The following is an 18,364-nucleotide window of genomic DNA, read 5'->3' on the forward strand; positions in this document are numbered from 1 at the left end:
ATGTTCCCAAATTAATATAAAATAGGAAACATCTATAAAGAAAGATGATGCCCATAATGGCTTAATCTTGTCTTTCTGTCTTTTAATCTTTCCTGGGTTGCTTTCTCTGCTTCCTTAATTCTCAGTCTTCACTTTGAATTTTCTTGAATCTTATTTTTAGGCAGTAAGATGCCCTCTCTTTGTCCTCACTTCTATATATTCACCTTGGGGGATTGAGGGCATCTTAAGTGGTTATAGGAGTATGTGGAATCTGAACCTTTCCTGTGCTTGCCCAAGTTATCCCACAAAGCACATGTATTAAAAATTACTTATGGGGGCAGCTGGGTAGCTAGTGGATTGAGAGCCAGACCTAGAGATGGGAGGTCCTAGGTTCAAATCTGGCCTCAGACACTTCCCAGCTGTGTGACCCTAGGCAAGTCACTTAACCCCTATTGCCTAGTCCTTACCACTCTTCTGCCTTGGAATCAATGCACAGTAATGATTCCAAGATGGAAGGTAAGAGTTAAAAAAAACTTATATATCCTTGAATCTGGCATTGTCTAAGATAGGTATCCTTAAAATTGTATTCAATGACTCTCAAGGGATAGATTGATAAATTTTAAGTTATCTAGAACTTGTTTATTTTTACTTGTTTATTTGTTTACTTACAATTATTTAAAAACATTTTCCTGAGACGAGATCCTGAGGCACCAGACTGCCAATATGGTCCATGATAACAAAAAAGAATAGCATCCCTGCTCTAATACATGTACATTGTTCTCTTTAGTGGCGACCTCATCAAATGAGACCCTTTACAGAATGACAAGTACAGCAAGCAAACAAACATGCAATAACATGCATGTTTATCTCTGTATGTGTAAGTGCTATTTAATTTCAATAGTTCATCTTCACTTGAAACTGTTACAGTTATGTCATGTGCTTATTATCAAAACTCGTGATTGCCTCACAGTCACTTATTTGAGCTCCTCCAAGATAATTCCTCAGTGGAAATGTTCCTGCATGATGGATATTGTTGGAAACAAATGCAAACACCATATTAAAGGGTTTGGCTTTATTTGTTAGACTACTTAATAAAGAAAAGAAAACTATGTTGAATCCGGACTTATGTCTATGCCATGCCAAAGTACCTGAGGGGAAAAGGGAATTGATAAGAAAGCTACCCTACTCAGATAATGCCAAATACCCATTTTGACAGGGAAACCATCTCCCAATTGACCCCAGTGCATGAATGTCTTAATGTTGCCACTGCACAGCAAGTCCCTATTCTAGTACTATCTTCTGGGAGTGATTTAAGCCTGGGTTCATATCTCTTACCTGCCGGTTCTTATTGATAATAAAATACAAATCACTTCATGTACATTGTGTCCTTCTTTAAGCTATCAGACATTTTCAGATCAAAAATAATACATGTATAGTCCAGATGAATTTGCTTACCATTTCCAAGTGGGGGGAGGGAAGTAAAGGAAGCAGAAGTTTTGGAGCTCATAATTTTGCAAAACATCTTGAAAATGATTATTATATGTAATGGAGAAAATAAAATGTCTGAATTTTTTTAAACTATGCTGTCTTTCTTTTCATGTCTTTTTTAAATACAATAATGTTCTACACCTAATAGTGTATCTTATATCTTTGATACATTTAATGATGATTGGATGAGTGAATAGAAATGCTTACATTGCGTGCACAAAGCACTGTGTTAAGTCCTGGGGATACAAATAGAAAAGTAAAACAGTCTTGCTCTCAAGAAGCTCATATTGTAATGGAAGAGACAACATGTGGAAGGTTTCAGCTAAAGTCACATAGTCCTTAGGGTACAACAGCAAAGTAAATGTAATGCTTTTTATTTCATATCATTTCCAGGGATAAATTCATATCGGTTTCAGGTGTTGAGATGCATAAATAGTGAAATATCCCCATAATGCCTCATTGGTAACACATCCCAAGTATTACCTAATTCAGATATGATAATATATCTATCCCCTCCTCCCTCAGGGTCCCCTTTAATGTTACCCCAATTTTAAAGCACATTTTGCACATGGTTTCTGTTTCCATTCAATTCCTTTATTCATAAGCCTCCACCAATGTGTCTTTTACCAACTGACCAGAGAGCACCTTAAAAAGCAAAAGACATTTAATTAACTACCAAGAGAAGTATTAGAGAAAAGTTTCCCCTAAGCATATGTGGTTACTGTCTGCTGCATGTAATCGTACCTCCAGAGGGCATGGCAGGATGCATGCCAAGAATACACATAACTAGAGAGCAAGCAGAGTGAGCACACATGGAGGAATCACTTATGGTCAGAGCCTATTTTCCATGACAATTCAAATATCTAAACCTACAAAAATATTAAAGTTCTCTAGTGATGTCACCAAATGAGCTGCTTTTTCTGCTTAGCAGAGATCCTTTGCTGTATAACTCTATGTTTTACAGCTTGCTGCTGACTTCTTCTACTGACAGAGAACACCACTCCTGAGTATCTCTGCATTTGGGTGTTTCCTCTAACATACATCCCAATGAATTAATCTCCACCACCATCCACAGGCAGCAAGGTGGCAAAGTGAATCTCAAGTCAGGATAAAATCTTCCTGAGTTCAAATCTGGCCGCAGACACTTACTAGCTCTGTAATCCTGGACAAGTTACTGAACCCTATTTGCCTCAGTTTCCCCATCTATAAAATGAGCTAGAGAAGGAAATGGCAAACCATTCCAGTATCTTTGCCAAGAAAATTCCAAATGGGGATATAAAGAGCCAAACATGACTGAAAATGACTGAATGGCAAACGTCCAGCAAACTTCTCTAGGCAGCTTCTTCATTTCCTCTCTTCTCTCTGTAGTCATTGACTGGAATCAAGCTGTACGGTTTCTAGGTAACATCTCTGTATAATAGGGCACGGTTATTTTATCCATATCCTAAGTTACTGCTCAGATCTAATATGTTTAACCCATGTCTTGGTCTTTAGTTTCTTCTCTTTCAAAATATCCCAGGAACACCACTAGCCAATAATGGTATTATGTGGGGTTGGGAAAATCAGACTTATCAACTCCAACAATATGCCTGGTTGCCCAAAAAACAAAACAAAAACAAAATTTTAGACAAAATCAAAGGGCTCAGGTAGAGCCATCAGAAGTGAATCTTTCCCCTAGTTCTTTTGTATTGTTGCACATCCATGCTCTTGTTACACATTCCTGCCAGCATCTAAATCTCCAGTCTCCCTAAACTTTTATAAATGATAAGATTTGTCTATCATAAGCTCCCTGGGAAAAGTCTAAGTAATATTAAAAACATATATGCATCACATAAGGTACACTCTCTTTATTGTAGCTCAGGAAGTTCCTGTCTTCTTTTATAGAGTAGGCAACAATGCCAGTTCCAATGTCTCTAGAGATAGTTCCCAAATCAATGACATAGAATAAACACTACCATGTATGGGCAATATGTGCCAGGTTCTTGCTCCTGTCTCAGTTTTCTTAACTGTAAAATAGGACTAATAACACACCAACATCCCAGCTTTGTTATGAGGATCAAAAACACATTTATACATTTATATGTATATGTATACATAGACATACATATTTGATGTGTGAGAGACAATATATATATATATATAAACTATACTTCTGTGTAAAAATAGAAAATATGTGTGCATATATTTGGAACACTATGCACAAACATGTGTATGTTTGTGACTATATTCCCAAAATCTTAATGCAGTTTTAAGCTATTAAAGCATAAAACTGCACTAAGGCTTTTGGAAAGATAGATCTGTTATATACATAATTATTGTATTTATTATGTTTCTTGAATAAAAGTTTCCACCTTCTATTAAAAAATTTTGAAGACCAATAATTTCAAACCAATTTGTTTAAATCCTTTTCTAAAAATCCTTGTATTAAGTCATTTTACATGTATGCAGCTTTTTTGGTTTGTTTGTTTTTAAACCCTTACCTTTATCTTGGAATCAATTGGGTTTAAGTGACTTTCCGGAGGTCACACAGCTAAGAATTATCTGAGATCAGATTTGAACTCAAGATGTCCCATCTCAAGACCTGGCTCTTAATCCACTGCTCCTTATGTGTAGCTTCTGATTAATTTTGTCTGACATTAAAAAAAAAAAAGAGTTCCTTCTCACTGTTCAGCATTACCTTCTTCCTCTCACCTCATGTTTCCTTATTTAACAGAATATTGAACTATTTTTATTAATATCCTTCTATTATTTTCCTCCTCTGATGTCCTTAGGTCAAAACACAAGTGAATCCAGAAATTTTTTATTTCAGTTACAGTTTTTAATCAATTTATTTTTATATTTAACATTTATTTTTATTTACATTTAATATTGAAGTGGCTCTTCCATGTATGGCACTGTGTTATTCAATGGACTGGCATGAGAGACATTTGGGAGGCAGAATTACAAAGATCTAATAACTGATGTTTTAAGGGTCTGGGGGTGGTGATCAAAGGATCTCAATAGTGGCATCGAGGCTGTAACCGCAGGGCATTATAAGCATAGTGGAAACTTGAACAAGAACGGAGAGCATGAGAGATTTGTTTTAGAAAGGCTGACTGGAGAATAGCTGCTTTACTTATACATGTAAATATCAAGTTGCTGTTCAGAAAGAATAATTATCATAACACAATAACCAACTTTATGGCTAGTCAAGTCCTTTGCTTGCATCATTTCATATAATAAACTGATAAAATGAGAAAGTTGTAAAGTAGATTGACAGAGTGGGATCAAGTGAGAGTTAATATGTTACATTGCATTTAATCATAGTTATAAAAATTTGCTTTTAAACATGAAGCAATCATATATAAGATGGTGAAATTTTCACTGAACCCCCTTATAGAAATATGCATTTTATTTTTCCAAAGGCTAAGTTAACACACTTGGTCTGACAAAAGAAATTTTCTTACAAAGCATTACTCAAAGCACACATTTTTTTTAGACTGAAAGTTTCATGGGTCATCCTGAGGCCTATAACTATTGTACTTGTAGGCTCAGGCTCCTCCAGTGCATTCAGTGCATCCACCGAGAGTCATTAGCTCAGAATCAGTCAGTAGTTGGGTTTGGTGTTTTCTCAGCAGTTTGGCAAATGTTGCCTTTTTGTTTAGTTACTTCTAATTATTGCTTTTCATTTAGACACACATGCTAGTTCCCTTCCTGAAGTATAATGTCATTAATAAAACATTTTAAAGGTTGCATGAAATAGTCTTAAGTAAGGTACTCATTCTGTTCCTTTGGCCAATTTTCTCTTTTTCAGCTATGCTGCCTCTTATCTTCTTTTATCCTCTCTTGTTTGATGAGAAATACTGCTCTTCTTTCACTTCATCCACCCTGAGCTTCTGTTCCCATTCTTTAAACCCTCCAGATAATCCTCATAGATTGGGTTCTTTATGAGTTTCCTCATGTCTTCCCCATTCCATTTAATGCCAAGAGTATGGCTTAACCATATCATTCATCTGATTAAAAAACTTCAGTAGCTGACACTTGTAGGATGAAACACATTCTGCTTAGTTTTGGCATTTAACGGTAGATTTATTTCACATTACTCACCTGAATGATTCTCACATTTTTATATTCCTTGAGAAAAGAGTAAAAAGGAAAGGAAAATTTACAGAGAAAGGGAAAAAGGAAACAGAAAAATAAAAGTTTCACTCTCTTTTTCTTCCAATTTTTTTCTTTTTTTCTTTATTTATTCACTTTCCTTTTTTATTCCTTTTATTTCCATTTAGAGAAAATAAAGAGCAGTAAAAACAGATTCATCTTGCTTTTTCTGTTTCTTCATTTCCTTATTTCCTATACTTCTTTTTTTCCATTTCTCATTTACTTTTTACCTTATGCTTTCATGGTATCTCTTTCATTTCTGGTTATTTTTTCTTTCATCACTTTCACTTGCTTTCTGGTTCTAAAGTAAAAGATTAAATAGAGGTAGTTTCCCCTCATTCTTTCTGTTTCTCTTTCCTTTTCTTACTCTAGTTCTCTAAGAATTTCTGTTTCTTTCATTTCTACTTTTCTCTTTTATTTTCCTTCTTGTTTTATTAAAAAAGTTTGTATTTCTCCATTTTCTGCTTTCTATATTTTCTCCTTTCCTACTTTTTCCTTCTTTTCTTCCTTCTTTCCCTTCTTTTCCTTTTCTATAAGATCAATGTATTGGACTAGGTAATCCATAAAATCATTCTCCTCCCTAGCTTAATATTTTAATGATTTTAGCTAGGGGAGAGGGAGGATGAAGTTGACTTCAAGCTCCATTTTAGCTCCTTTCCCAAAATCATTTATATGGTTTTTGTAAAGGTTATCATTATATTATAATCTTTTAATCCATTTTTATGCTTTAAATTTCAGTAAGATGTTTGAAACTATATGTGTATATGTGTTTGTATGTATATAAATATTAAAGATTTACATGTATTTTAAGTCTCCTTGTTGAATATTAGAGAGAGAGGGAGGCATAGTAAAAGATGCAGATGGGGTAAGAAATATAATAATGGTGAATAATTGTTAATAGTATATGATACCATATTATGTTATATAATATATACTAGTATATTATAATAATAATGACATTTATATAATACTTTAAAGTAGCTCTTAAGTAATTCACAAATCATGCTTTTACTGACACTTCACTAATCTTGAAGACTGAATGAAAAAAAAAAATTTCTCACCCCTGGAATAAGCAGAAGCTGATGGAAGAGAGAATATAGAGAGGGAAGTTCAAAAGGAGGGGAAGTAAGAAATAGAGAAAGAAGTGGATGAATGTAGAAGATGAAAAATAAAGAGTAAAATAAAGGAGAGGTAAGATCATGGAGAGGGTTTGAAACAGAAACCTGACTGATGATTATATCAATATTAATGATAAAAAACAAAACATTTATTTTGTAGATGTGAGGTTAGTTAGTAATTAAAACTAATAAAAAATTATCTATCTTGGGTAGTGATTTGCAGAAATCAATAATAACTTGTTTGTGGGATCAATAGCATTCCATGATCCCAGAAGCAGCCTGTGTCATATTTTTCATTATTTATAACTGAAGTCAGAGAACATATAATCAAATGAAGTGAAGGAAGCAAAACTTCAGAAACCTGGACAGGTTGTCTATTTTTGACCTCAAGTAAACCCCAAATTAAAAGGATAAGGCACAAAGATCATTGGACAATGGAGGACAATTGTTATACCCCAAGGTCCTTTGAGCTAGATGGTCATGACTTTGCCATAGGATTGAATTCAGCAAATGTCTGAGACTAAAATAAACTGAAAATTGGCAAAATATTCCATTTGGATCAAAGTGAGAATCCCTCAGGGTACCCATGATAACAGTCTCACTGGGGATAAAAAAAAAAGAGGACATAAATTTCCTTTCTCATCACTGAAGAAAAAAAAAACTTCATTGAACACCTCATCTCTAACATTGCTCCCAGATTTCCCTAAGTGCTCCCAGAATGGGAGCCCCAGTGACAGAGCCTTGAGGACCATAGATAATAACTAGCAGAATAAAGGTCATATTTGCCTGACATTATTCTCTTCATGAATCATGGCTTGAACTGATCTGTTTCTTCACAGAGGAACAAACAGGAAAAACAATATTTGATTTAAAGTAAGGGTTTCTATTCTAGAAATATGTTTGGCAAGAGAACTTTTTTGCTTGTTTAATTTAAAAGATAATATGTTACCTTCTTTTTTATTCATCACTGCAATTCCATTATTTCCATGTGTGTGTGTGTGTGTGTGTGTGTGTGTGTTCTTTCTCTATTCAATTAAAATTCCTGTAAAGATGCCTCTTAAAAGTCCAGTGGGGAAAAAAATCAAAATTCTACTACAGAAAAAACACCCCTTCTCCATTCAAATTCAAACTGACATTTTTTTTCTTTTTTGTTACTTTCAGAATAAAGAATGAGGCAGAGGAAGGACTCTATTTTGGAGTAAGAAAAGATGAGAATCGGAGCAGGTCCTCTAAGGATGCTGATGTCTTTCATTCCTGAAAACTTTCATTACAATTTTCTAAAATTCACTTCAAATCCTGGACCCGGTTTTATCAAATGAAATATAGTTAACACCTAAGAGAGAAAGATAATTACTTCCAGAATCCTTGGGGTAATCTTGTTCCCTTCTTCAGAAGCCTTTGCTGAGCAAGGATCATCTACAGTGGACTTAACTAGAGTTCATAGGAAACTACAACCTATATGGTAAGTTGATGAAATAGTCTTTGGGGAATATGTAAAAGAATCATCCAGTTGCTCTTCAATCTTCTTATTTAGACTAATCCAGGAATTTGAACAAGGTGTAATTAGTTTCGTTTATGCAGAACTTCATATACACTAACTCATCTGATCTGCTCAACAATCCTTCTATGATCATTTGTAAGAAGGAATTTGTAGTCTCTATTTCATAGACAAGGTACCCAAGGCTTTGGGATTTGAAGTAATTTGACTAAGGTCAAAACAATAGGAAAAGCCAATATTCAAGTCCGGGACTTCTGGCTTCAAGTCAAGCATTCTTTCTAACACACGTTCTCCTTCTGCAATAAAGAAGGTGAAGTAGACAAGCCTTTCTTTTTGTCCCCCTAGCTGTCAGGGAGTGTGCTAGGTGCCAGAGATTCAAAGGAAGGCAAAAAAAAAAATCCCTTCTCTCAAGGACTTCACATTCTAGTAAGAGACATATGTTAACTGTCGATAAACAAGGTATAAGCTAAATGAATTAGATATCATAAAAAGAAGCTGGGCATGAGCAGAAAAAAAATTTGTATAAGTAAGAAACAAAAAAATGAGTCCCTTGGGAAGTTACCTTTTTAATATATATCTGACAAGGTTCACTTAAATCTTTAGATGATCTCAACTGAGAAGCCACTGTCACCTAAAATTCAGTAGTCAATTGTAAAAGTTCTAAAGTAAAATGACCTCTGTTCCAATCTTAGCTGATACTTACTTGCTATGTAGCTTTGAAAAAGTCTCTTAACCTCTCTATACATCATTTTCCTCATCTGTGAAGTAAAGTTAGATTATTTACCATCTAAATTCTACATTCATATGTTCATACTCCTACTCTAAGATCTTTATTCATATGTTCCTACACTCCCACTTTCAGGTGAGGCATTATAAATTTGGGGGTCACGGAGATATTTAAGCAAGGTTTTTTGGTAACCCAGATAACATGATTTTTTTTCTGTGCATGAATGAAGTCATATTTCCAGGACAAAAATTGGACAGCATACTACAAGGACATAATCTAAACCCAAAACTATTTAACTTTTTTAATCAGTGGATTGAACAGCAAAATTAAGAATAGGTGCTTTAGACGCACAGAAAATATGATTAAAATGAATAACTCAGAGCACTGTACAATTGACTAAAAGACTTTTTTACAAAAATCATGTTAAGTAGCACAACTTTACCTCCCTTTCATAGATTAAGAAACTATGGTTCAATGAGAATAGGAGTCTTATGCCTAATCACAAAACTGATAATGTCAAAGTCAGCACATTCAGCTCTCTGACTTCTAAAACCCCTCCATAAATCCCCTCACCACACAAGGCTACTTTTAGGGATGAATAAAATGAATCAATGTTTGAATGAAGAAGGTTACATATCAGTGTGGCATTTTAGAAGGAATATTGTTCATCTCTATAGTTTTCTCAGAGAATGGTAATGAGAATTTGAGAATATTTAAAACAGGGTCCTGTGTGGAACTTGGAGGGTGGGGGGAAGGGAAGAACTAGGAAGGGTTAGCTAGAAAACTTAGGAGAAGCATGACAGGTATCTAAAAATTTTAAATTCTGGTACATGAAGCAAGGACTTATTCTGTCTGGTAAGAAGGGTTAAATTTACTGCCAACAAACAGAAATAATAAAGTGAAAAATTTGGAGGTTAGTATAAGGAAAATCTTCCTAATTAAATAATAGGTGGTATAGTGGTGGGGGAGGAAGACCTAGAAATAAATGTTTGCTCTTCTACTTGCTGCTATGTGACCCTGGACAAGTTATTTCACCTATTTTTTCCCATAAAATGAAAAGATTTCAGTAAAAATATGAGTCCCTTAAAGATCTAATATTCTGTTAAATGAAAGCTATATAAAATTAAATGAGTTGTCTCCTTATGTGGCACTTTTTATATCCCTGGAACTATTTCAATAACTATCTATGATCTCATGTCAGTAATGCAGTAAGAGATTCCAGTTTTGTATTGGACTTTCTGTTGGAAGATGTCTAAAGTCCTTACTAATTATTAGATTCTATGATTATCCTTAGAATCGATGATAAAGAAACAATGTAGTTTAAGAAATCCTCTTCTAGTCCAAGAATTTTTTAAAATTAGGGAATACAAGAGTACTTTTACTTCAGGTGGTAGGAGGCAAGATTATACTTTTTTTTCATTTTGTCTATGGAATTTGAAGGAATAGGTGGTCTATGAAGAGTATAATTATTTTTTTCATGGGTATTACCATAATGTTAAGAATTAAAGGTACGGCCTCCAATAGGGAGAGAGGAAGAAAGTAAGAAAAAGGCGACCTAGGGGAGGATTGTCCTTCTGAGACAACAAGACTGATATATATTCAGGAAAGCCATGGAAAAGGGAAAAGGAAGAAGTAGCTCTAGCTTATACAAAAATAAAAATAAAAATCATTCTACAATCCCTCCCCCATCCAAAGAATAATAATTAACATTTCTCTGAGGAATAATACACATTTATATATAAGGTAAAATAAAAAAACATATTAATATTCACAAAATTTTTCCAAAACAACACTGTGAAGCAAACCTTGTAATTATTCTACCCATTTTACAACTGAGGAAAGTGAGGTTTAAAGTGATTAAGAAACTTGAAAAAAAAAAAGAAGCTTATTCCTGGGCACCCAAACTATAAATATTGGAGACAGAATTTGAGCCTAGATCTTCTGAAGCTCAGAATTTCTTGTTCAACCCTAGTAACCACATTTTAGGGAAGACAAAGAGACGATGGAAATAATTCATAGTGGGTAACCAAGATGGTCAGGTCATGATGCCATATCTTGAAGATTTTCCATGTTTATCTTTGAGGGGAAATAGCATTTGGGGTGGTATCAGAGGCAACAGTGTTATCTTCAAATATCTGAATATCTATCAGGAAGGTGGAAGAGAAGTATGTGTTCTGCTTGGTCCCATGAGGGACAAGTATGAACAAAGGATGGCAGTTTCAGAGGAACCTATTGAGTCTTGCTGCAAGGAAAAATTTGAGGATTAAAACTATCTATAAGTAGAATGAGATGCTTCAGAAAGCAGCAGGATGTCCCTTGATAGAGGTTTTAAAGGAGAAGCCAGATAACCATCTGGCGAAGATGCTACAGAATAGTGCTTGGGCTTGGACACAGATGATTCCCAAAGTCTCTTCTAGAACTTAGATTAGATGGTTCAATGACACCTGAGTCAGCTCTGTTTCCATCATACCATTTAGCTTATCCAAGAAGGCACAATTGACATGCTTAGACTTCTGCCCTTCAGAGTTAACTGGGTGACTTCTTTCATCCTCTAAGATCGTTGTCTTTGACATTTATTTAACCTGTTCTCACATGTACAAAAATTCAGGGAAATGGAGAAATCCAGCTCCAACAGCACCAGATTTGTCAACAGAAGCCCTGGGTTCAAACCATAGCTCTGCTGCTTATTAACCATGTAACCTCAGATAAATAATGTGTGCTCTCTCAGAGATCACAGGATCACAGAATTTAGAACCTTCAGGGATCTTAAAAATTGTATAATTCAACTTGTTCACCATATAGATGATAAAACTGAGGCCCAGAAATGTTGAGACTTGTCTAAGGTCTTATAGCTAGTAAGTAGGAGGGTTGAATTGAGTTTTTCTGATTCCAAATCCAACAGTCTTTTCACAACACCATAATACATCTCATTACAAAGAGAAAACACTTCAATCAAATCAACAGAAATTTTCAGAAATATAGTCTAAAAACTTTGACATTGGTTAGGTTCCTAATCTATAATGTGAACGGATTGAATTCTTTGACTTCTAAAGTCTCTCGAGCTCTGAAATCCTGTGATTTTGTGATGTAAAGGATTTCTAGAGAGCCATCATGAACTAGAAGAGAGATTTTAAGCTAAACCTTAAGTCACATAGGTCTATGTTTAAATTCCTCCTCTGACATTCACTAGCTGTATGACCACACAATGACATTTAAGTCCTCTGAGACTGTTTCACTCTATAAAATAGGGATAATAATAGTACCTGAGCACCTTCCTCATGAATCTGTGAGGTTCAAATGGGATAATATCTGCCAAGGGTTTTGCAAGCCTTAAAGAGCTACATAAACAATAGTCATCATTATCAATAACAAAAATAACCATAAAACTCTAACTGGATGTATGTAGTCCTGGTGCCAGAGAGTCCAGCTCCATACCCAAAGACTTCAGCCAAAATATCTCTCCTGATATGAAAGATCTAAAGACCATTCATTGTCTCTCATGAACTTTCTCTGCTTCTATTGTTCTTATAACCACCATGTGGCCTTCAAAAATGAAGGATCTAACTTATTTGCCATGACTCAGATAACACCTAGGAGCATCTGCACATTGCACTCTCCCAAAAAGGTAGCCTCAGTTCCCCTGAAGGCACTTAGGCTAACAAAACATTAATGACAGACTAGGTTTTATTTATTCAACACCACAAAAATATGGGGGAAAGTTCTTACTTGAACCCAGAGGCAATCCAAAAATTGACTTCCCCCTTCTAGTGCCCATGCTTATCTTCCAAGACCATGTTCTTTCCTCAACTGCTGCTGCCTCCATTATCACTAACATCGACTTCTGGATTCCTATAGCACTGATCTGCCTCATCAGCATCATTGGTTGTTGCTGTTGTCACTGCTTCTCAGTGTCTGACCTCTTACTGTTTCAGTTGTTTTACGATGTGCTCTCTATGGACTCTGGTGCATTTCAGGTTCTTTCAGTCAGGCCAGGTTTGGAATTGTTTCTTTTCAGTTGTTTCCAGTCATGTTCAACTTTTCATGACCACATTAGGGGTTTTCTTGGCAAAGATACTGGGATGATTTGCCATTTCCTTATCCAATTCACTTTATAAAAGAGGAAACATTTTACAAATAAGCAACTTTTCCAGGATTACGCCACTAGTAAGTGTCTGAGGGCAGATTTGAACTTGGAACTGTGAATCTTCCTGACTCCAGACCCACCGGTCTACCCACTGTGCCACTTAGCTGCCTTTAGGTTTGGAATCCATAACACATTTAAAAGATTTCTTCCTTTCTTAGTCAGAGCTCACAGAGGCACTCTGTGCCCAGAAGAGTCTATGAGCCAGCTATGAAGAACTCCAACTCATTCTTCTCACCCAAAAGTCATCAGGTCTTATTCCTAACTGAACTAGAGTAATCTGATTCCATTAATGTTTTGCCTGCCTCAGGACTCAAGCAGTGCTATACCCATGCAGGCAACATCTCTCATTGATTCTTTTGGGGACTGAGAAAAAGTGTTCACTTCTCATTTGCCTTTCTTTGTGTCCCATCATTCCCAAAGACTGGATAGGAAGAATATCAGCAAAGTCTCAAGAAAGCCCTAGAAACTAGTGGGTAAAGGGCCAAACGGGTGACTTTTGTCTGAGTAGGCTGCAGTAATTCACAAATTGGGGTGGGAGGTGAAAGTAGCAGAGCCAAGATTTAAAATCTGATGCAATGATAAAAATGCAGTCCTCCATTATGTGGGTCTCACAGGAACATCCTATTCTGATGTTGCCATCTGAGTTGATTCCCTAAGCAAAACATCTAATTTTGAAGTCTTCTCACATCTATAGGGACAAAATGGGGGTGAATCACATAAGCAAAATATAGCAGGAAATAATCTTCCTAGATACTTTTCCCCATTCAATGTACTTAGTTACCATTCAATGACCCACAGGGTAAAAATGGATCTGCCAATTTAATCCAATTAGAGTCAGCAAAAATTTTAAACCATTATATTCCATCTTGGAATCAATACTATGTGTTGGTTCCAAGGCAAAAGAGTAGTAAGGAGGTTAAGTGACTTGCCCAGGGTCACACAGCTGGGAAGTGTCTGAGGTCAAATTTGAACCCAGGACCTCTGGTCTCTAGACCTGGCTATCAATCCATTGAGCTACCTAGATGCCCCCTCAGCAAATACTTATTAAGCATCAACTCTGCAGACCACTGTTCTGGACATTGATATGATTTGGAAAATCTTTTTTTTTTCCCCAGTAATGGCTCCCTGCCTATGTCACTGTCCAACTTCCTATATCATAGTATATTAGAAAGGGAACTAGGTCTAAAGAAAGAAGAGCTAGGTTCAAATCCTATCTCTGTAAATTACTACTTATGGGACTTTTGACAAGTCAATTAACCTCTAACAGCCTGTTTCCCGATCTATAAATGATGAGGAATTGCCTTGGATTTCTATGGTGGGAGCAGCAGGAGAACAAAAGCCACAATGTGGTAATGAAACAAACTCATATGGAATGAAGATACAGTCAAATGAGAGTCTATGGGGGGATCTTTCCAGCCTCATTGGCTTCAAAGAGTCATTTTAAAGTAGGACCTTTTATTTAGATCATTCCTGGCTATTCAACCTTCAAAGTCACATTGGTCTCCAGACAGTTATTCCAGATAAGGGAGTTCCACTTATTGGAGGGGCTCATGCTTCTATATTACTGGTAGTTCTGACAAATTGTAGAAAGCAGTTGCCACTCTAGCTGCATCACCCCATGTAAAATTATCTGCAAATTTTCCTTCTCCTCTTTTGAGATATTTGAGATGTAATTTGGCTGTAGGCAGATAGTTTTGCAGGATGGCTTCAGGCTGAATTCTGCAGAGTGTCTTTCCCAGTAGTTTCCCAGGGATTAAAAATTGTACTTGGTGAAAGGGAATTGAAGAAGGAAGTTCTCTTCCCAGGTAAGTACATCTCCAGTCCCCCATCTCAACTCTAGTCCTTTGGTTCTTAGAGCAAAACCCTACAAAGATGGAAAAGCAGCTTCTTAGTGCTCAGGGTCTCCTAAGAGGCCTTCTGTAAAAATACCTCCATTTCTCTCCCATCAATACCTTCTACTGTAGAGCTGGAACACCAGGTTTTCACCCCTGTTACCTGCATATGCCAGTCACATTTTAGTCTGGGTGTAATCTCAGACAGTCCTAGGAGGTGGTCTGAAGATGACGTCACCAGGGCTCCCTTTTCCTTAACAGTTCTGTCTTCATCCTTTACATCTCCTGTCTCCACTCCCAACCCCACTGCTCAGATCTTCCATGACATTCTCTGCTATTTCTCTATATCAGTACTATTGGTCCCCACAAGCCTCAATGTCTCACTGAAGTTACCTGTCGCAAGCTTCTTCCAGGGACAAAATAAATTCGGTGGCAGAATACCCAGATACCACTCAGCCATCTGCTCTACTCAACCTCCATTCCTAACCCCTAACTTCTTTCTTTAGTGCCCTGTAAATAACAATGCCCGAGTGTCTGCTGTTAGTCTCTTCTGGGGGCAAGTGATAACTGAAGGGAAAGAAAAAAAATCGAACCATGCTACATCCCTCTCTGCCTTCAGTTCTGCCTGACCTGTACTTCCCAACCCTTACTCTTGTACTGACTCAGCTGTCATTGCCTGACAGAGCTGCTACTTCCTCTAGCTCAGATTGAGCAGAAGTCTCCTTGCCACACTGCAATACATAAGCGTACAACCAGTACAGCCAAGTTGCTTTTAGATCTCACTTACATCTTTTTGTGTAGTTTACAGGAATTTTACTTTCCCGTTTTCCCTCTTTATGCTCTGAAAGGCAGAATGGTCCTGACCTTGAGACCTCAAGATCCTGCCACTAGTATGCCATTTGTAACTCAAGGAAATTACGAATCATGGCAGCAAGAATAGTAGAAAGAAAGAACTTTTATTGAATGAGGAATAATTTCACATATCAGGGGAAAACTGCAGAAGAGTCTTGCCAAACTGGAATCTTTAGGGGGAATCAGCCCATGGACAAGGCTGATCCCATTGGAAAGAAGTTTCAAAGACCTTAATGGATCTGGTGTTTTTTATTTAGAAAGCATCCAAGTGTGCAACCTAGACTGTCATTCTAGCTTCTATACAATTATTACCTTTAAAGGATTCCTACAGATCAGTCAGTCTAGGTTGTTCAATGGAGGGAGTTTTAAATTGTGAATTCCAAAGTTTCCTCAGACACTGTAACCCTAGACAAGTCACTTAAACTTCAGCTTTGTGATTTGTAACATAGAGAGAAAATTATAGCACCTACTTCATAGCACTATTGTGAGGATCAAATGAGATATAAGTAAGGAAACCCTATATAAATGTTATTTATTATTAATCTTCTCTCCTCTTCATTACCTGTCTAGGAAGGTGTCAATAGTTCTCCTAGATGGGGACAAAATGAAACAGTTAGAACTTTTTTTAAAAAAATTTTTCTTGTAAAGTATTTTGAAAATTCCTTAATTCCTATAAAACAACACTACATGGTCTTAATGTTCTCATCCAGAATCTTATGAATTAAGTGAAAAAGAATCCCTCAAAGTTCAAGTTCCAAATCGTCTAGGAATCATTCTGCTTACTTTCTGGTTCAAAGAATTACCAATAAGTCTCAGGCTAACTACTCCAAAGCTCATTTTTTAGCCCAGCTTTATTCTTTCCCCCTTAGAACCACAGTAGATGTCTCTGAATCACTGAATAAGGAAGAAAATTTAAAGTGATGGGAAGTTAATCATTTTTGTCACCCTCACAGGTTAGGAGGAAATGCCCTCAGAAGCCAGAAACATTTCCTACACAGTAACTGAATTCATCCTCCTGGGTTTCCCCAGCCGCTGGGAAATTCAGGTACTCCTCTTTTGTCTGTTCTCTGTGACTTATATTCTGACTATCCTTGGAAACATGGCCATTGTCTGTGCTGTGTACTGGGACCTCCGGCTCCACACCCCCATGTATCTGCTGCTGGCCAACTTCTCTTTTCTGGAGATCTGCTATGTTAACTCCGATGTGCCCAACATGCTGGCCAATTTCCTATCAAAAACCAAAGCTGTTTCCTTTACTCGATGTCTCCTTCAGTTATATTTCTTCTTTTCCCTGGGTACCACAGAGTGCTTATTTCTTTCCATCATGGCCTACGATCGTTTCCTAGCCATTTGCCGTCCACTGCACTATCCCACCATCATGACCACTAAATTCTGCAGTCACCTGGTCATCTTTTGTTGGGTATATGGTTTCCTCTGGTTCTTGGTCCCAGTAGTCCTTGTCACTCAGTTACCGTTCTGTGGTCCAAATGTCATTGATGACTTCTTGTGTGACCTGGGGCCATTGCTGGACCTGGCCTCAGCTTGTGTCCCAATCCCAGGGACTGTTCTCATATGTGGCACCATGAGCTCCCTTCTCATCTTTGCCACCTTCTTCTACATCATTGGATCCTACACCTTGGTGTTGAGAGCTGTGCTACGGGTACCCTCAGCCTCAGGCCGTCGAAAGGCCTTCTCCACCTGCTCTTCACATCTGGCTGTGGTTCTTCTATTCTATGGCTCAGTCATGATGACATATGTGAGTCCAGGATCAGGACAAGCAGAGGGTATGCAGAAATTTACTACTTTGTTCTACTCTGTGATGACCCCTCTCTTCAATCCTCTTATTTATAGCCTCCGGAATAAGGAGATGAAGGAAGCCTTGAAAAAAGTCCTGGGAAGAGCTTGAGATCTATCTGTTACCATTAATAGGCAACCCCAAGGTCATTTTTAGTCTTTCATCCAGATCTGTGATTTCATTGTGGTGGGGAGCTTCCTGGTATGGAAATTCCCTTCTCTGATCCCTATTGCCAATTCATCAAAAATTCATGGTTTTAGTGAAAGATGGCGTCTGGGAACATTGAGAGTTAAATGGCTTTCCCATTGTTACATAACTAAGATGTGTCACAGATAAGAATCAAATTTGAGTTATATTGACTCCAAAGCTGAAGCTTTTTTAATATTAAAATAATAACTAACTTTTATGTAGCACTTATTCTGTGTAAGGCCTTTGCTAAGAACAACTCTGATCATATTTGATTCTCACAACCCTAGGAGGTAGAAACAAGTTGTATCCTTCTCTTATAGATGAACAAACTGAGGCAAAGAGGGGTGAAATGACTTGTCAAAGGTCACACGACTAGTTAAGCATTTGAGGCCAAATTTGAACTTAGGTCTTCCCAACCCCAGACCCAGGGATCTAAACACTATGGTGCCACTTATCTGCCTCTTTCTTCTGTGCCATGCTTATCTCTCAACAATTTTACTTACAATTACAATTGATAAATTGTAACAATTTGATAAATTCTGACAACAGTTCATTTGTTAGGTGAAGGATAAGATGATCATTAAGTAAATGTGGTCCACTACAGG

The 18,364-nt window shown here is 36.8% G+C and overlaps 1 protein-coding gene across 1 annotated transcript; it reads left to right on the plus strand.

The window, feature by feature from the left end:
• Positions 1 to 16,739: 16,739 nt before the first annotated feature.
• LOC100029152 (olfactory receptor 11G2-like) lies at positions 16,740 to 17,681 on the plus strand. The gene has a single exon (XM_001378941.3). The coding sequence runs from the start codon at positions 16,740 to 16,742 to the stop codon at positions 17,679 to 17,681; it is 942 nt and encodes a 313-aa protein (XP_001378978.3).
• Positions 17,682 to 18,364: the final 683 nt, after the last annotated feature.

Source organism: Monodelphis domestica, chromosome 1 (assembly GCF_027887165.1).
Source record: "Monodelphis domestica isolate mMonDom1 chromosome 1, mMonDom1.pri, whole genome shotgun sequence".
Taxonomy (NCBI): Eukaryota; Metazoa; Chordata; class Mammalia; order Didelphimorphia; family Didelphidae; genus Monodelphis; species Monodelphis domestica.